This window comes from Frankliniella occidentalis, unplaced genomic scaffold (assembly GCF_000697945.3).
Source record: "Frankliniella occidentalis isolate FOCC.00 unplaced genomic scaffold, Focc_3.1 Scaffold39, whole genome shotgun sequence".
Taxonomy (NCBI): Eukaryota; Metazoa; Arthropoda; class Insecta; order Thysanoptera; family Thripidae; genus Frankliniella; species Frankliniella occidentalis.
Window position 1 is genome coordinate 1,244,180 of NW_026267169.1, and position 2,789 is coordinate 1,246,968.

The following is a 2,789-nucleotide window of genomic DNA, read 5'->3' on the forward strand; positions in this document are numbered from 1 at the left end:
GGTCCCCTCCTCACCTCTCACCCGTGCGCCCGCCGAGTCGATGATAGGCAAACCCGCAACACGGCGGCGCGTGCTCTAAATCACCCGGTACACGAGCCCGTACGGGAGAACGGCCGCCAGGGAAAGCGAAAGCGATAGCGAAATGGAAAGGGGAGAGCCGGGCAGCAGGGAGGAATGGCGGGGTTTTTAAATCCCCTCCCCGTCCCCACTGCGGTCCGCCAATCGCAGACGTTGCTGCATTACAGAGATCCTTATTCTTTTATTCTCCGCTCGACTCGACTCCGCTGCTCCGCTCTGCTCGGGCGGATGACGCTCGCGGACAAACAGAAGGGGAGTGAGCCGCTCCGGCCCATTTGCATCGTAACGAGGTATTTGCGGCGGGAAAAGTGTCGTCAGGAAGGCGATCCGTATTTGGGAGGGAGAGAAGGGAAAGGGGGGTGGGGGCTAAATCCTCGCCGCCCGTCCTCGGGCCGACTCGGACTGACTGGACTGGAACTGACCTGGGTGTCCTGCAGGCGAGCCAGCTCGGGCTGCAGGTAGTACTGGATGCCGGTGAGCGCCCCGGGCAGCATGAGGCCGCGGATGAGGAGGATGGTGAGCACGACGTACGGCATGGTGGCGGTGACCCACACCACCAGGCCCGAGGACTTGACGCCCTTGAAGAGCGACAGGTAGAGCATGCAGTACACGAGGCCAAGGCAGATGACGAGCTGCCACTTGGGCGTGCCCATGTCGTGCAGGCCCTCGGACCACTGCATCTCCAGCACCCCGCGGTGGAAGTACTCGGCGGCCGGCGAGTGGTGCAACCTGGCAAACAGGACGCAATTTAATGTTTCATTATATAATAAGAAACATTTCTGATTAAATTCAATTCCTTTCTTATTCCTTTTTAAAAAAATTGTATCTTGGGTCGTACCTTGATGTTGTGATGTTAGACAGGACGGAAGAGGCGGTCGCGGCCAGCCCGGTGAGGTTCGTGGCGTTGCTTGCCAGCAGGTTGGTGGACTCCCAGCACCACTCCGTGTTCCAGGTGTTGTTGCAGTGCAGCCAGGGCAGCTCGGCCGCGGCGCTGGCCACCATGAAGTAGAGCGCCCAGCCGATGATGACGTTGTAGTAGAACGACACGTAGAAGGCCACCATCACGGCGCAGAATCCCACGCCTGCACAGTTAATCTTTTGGTAGTGTCCTTACATGACTACTTTCTATACTCCAAGTAAAAAACCCGTTTTCCTTTTTTAAAATCATTTCAACTGTTTCTCACCCTTGAAGAGAGGACACACCCTCCACACGCTGATGGGCCCCTGACGGTTAAACTGTCCCAGGATGAGCTCCATGTAGAAAAGCGGCACGGCGCCGAACACCAGCATGAGGGTGTAGGGTACCAGGAACGCGCCTGCAAGTCATTGCACGTGTTCAGTCCATAAAACGCCGGCCGAGGCCTTCTGCCAAAAGCGAGTCTACGTACCACCGCCGTTCCGGTAGCAGAGGTAGGGGAAGCGCCAGACGTTGGCGAGGTCCACGGCGAAGCCGATGATGGACAGGAGGAAGTCGGCGTTTCTGCCCCAGGTCTCCCGCTCGGGGTCCACCGCGGGGGGCTGCACGCAGGCCACGATGACGTCCTTGCGGGCCTTCTTGTGCTTCTTCCGCTTCTTTCGCGGGGCGCTCCCTCCGCCACCGCCAGCGCCACCGCTCGCACAGACAGGCGCGGCGGACGCCGACGCGGAGGTGTCGAGGATGGCGTCGTCCTCGGCCGCCGTGTCTGCACTGTCCTCGGAGCCCGTCAGCTCGTCCGGGGAGGGTGAAGGCACGACGTACGACTTGTAGCCCTTGTCGGCCACCTCCACCTGAACGTCCTCTGCAATGAACCCATGCAATCATTGGTTAAAGTGCTGTCCGATGGCGTGGGAGGCGAGCCGGGCGAACCCTCTGGAGAGGGCAGTGAGGCGTCGCAGCGTCCACAAACAGAGGCGACGCCGACAACCACCCGGGGTGCGCCCTTGCACCCTGCCCATCCACGTGCGGTCTGGATGAAGGACCCGAGTCCTCAACAAACACTTTCCCTAGCAGTCCCTCTCCAGGGTTGGCCGGCGGCGGGTACCATACTCACTCTTAACGGTGGGCGACAGAGAGGCTGCCGCCGGGTGGGCGGGCGCCGGCGCGTAGACGCCCGACGACGCGGCGCTGGAGGGCAGGCGGCCTCCGGTCGGCCCGGGACCCATGGACCCCATCGAGGCCAGGTTCTCCCGGATGTTGACGACGGCGGCGAGGGACGGCTTGTGCAGCGGCGTGGACGAGCCCTTGTGCCTCGGCACGCCGCCGCACGCCGTCGAGATCATGCCTGCGCACACAGAGAACGGTCATGGTCGCGCTACTGTGCGTGCACGCGCACCGGGCCCCTCCCCTTCTTGTCCGTGGTCGTGGCCCGGTGGCCCAGTGGCTCTGAAGCTCACTCTGGAGCCCTCTTCAAACTCTCGTCGCGCCACTCAGTCGATTGACATCAAAACGGCCCTCCCGCCCCGTAACCGCATGGAGGGAGGGAAAGGGTTGCGATTGGTAAGCGGAAGTCGTTGGGAAGGTAAAGAGGAAAGGGAGGGGGAGAGACGTAAAGCTAGGGGGAGGGGAGGGGGGGTTGTTTTGTTGCGTCGGAAGTCCTCATCCACGCGACAGGCGCCAACGCCGCACACAGATTGACACAGGTGAGGAGTGCGCGGCGGGGAAGCGGCACGCAGAGAGAGCGAGCGCGAGGGAACGAGAGAGAGAGCGAGAGAGAGAGAGAGAGAGAGAGAGA

At 61.8% G+C, this 2,789-nt stretch overlaps 1 protein-coding gene across 1 annotated transcript in view; it reads right to left on the reverse strand.

The window, feature by feature from the left end:
• Positions 1-387: 387 nt before the first annotated feature.
• The window catches only part of LOC113215077 (sodium-dependent dopamine transporter-like), a 69,624-nt gene continuing 67,222 nt past the window's right edge, over positions 388-2,789 (reverse strand). Inside the window, exons 3-7 of the mRNA XM_052266472.1 lie at positions 2,109-2,339; positions 1,467-1,856; positions 1,263-1,394; positions 917-1,160; positions 388-807 (exon numbers count right to left, since the gene is read on the reverse strand). Coding sequence (XP_052122432.1) covers positions 393-807; positions 917-1,160; positions 1,263-1,394; positions 1,467-1,856; positions 2,109-2,339 — 1,412 coding nt within the window. The 3' untranslated portion in view covers positions 388-392. The remainder of the gene's footprint in view (positions 808-916; positions 1,161-1,262; positions 1,395-1,466; positions 1,857-2,108; positions 2,340-2,789) is intronic.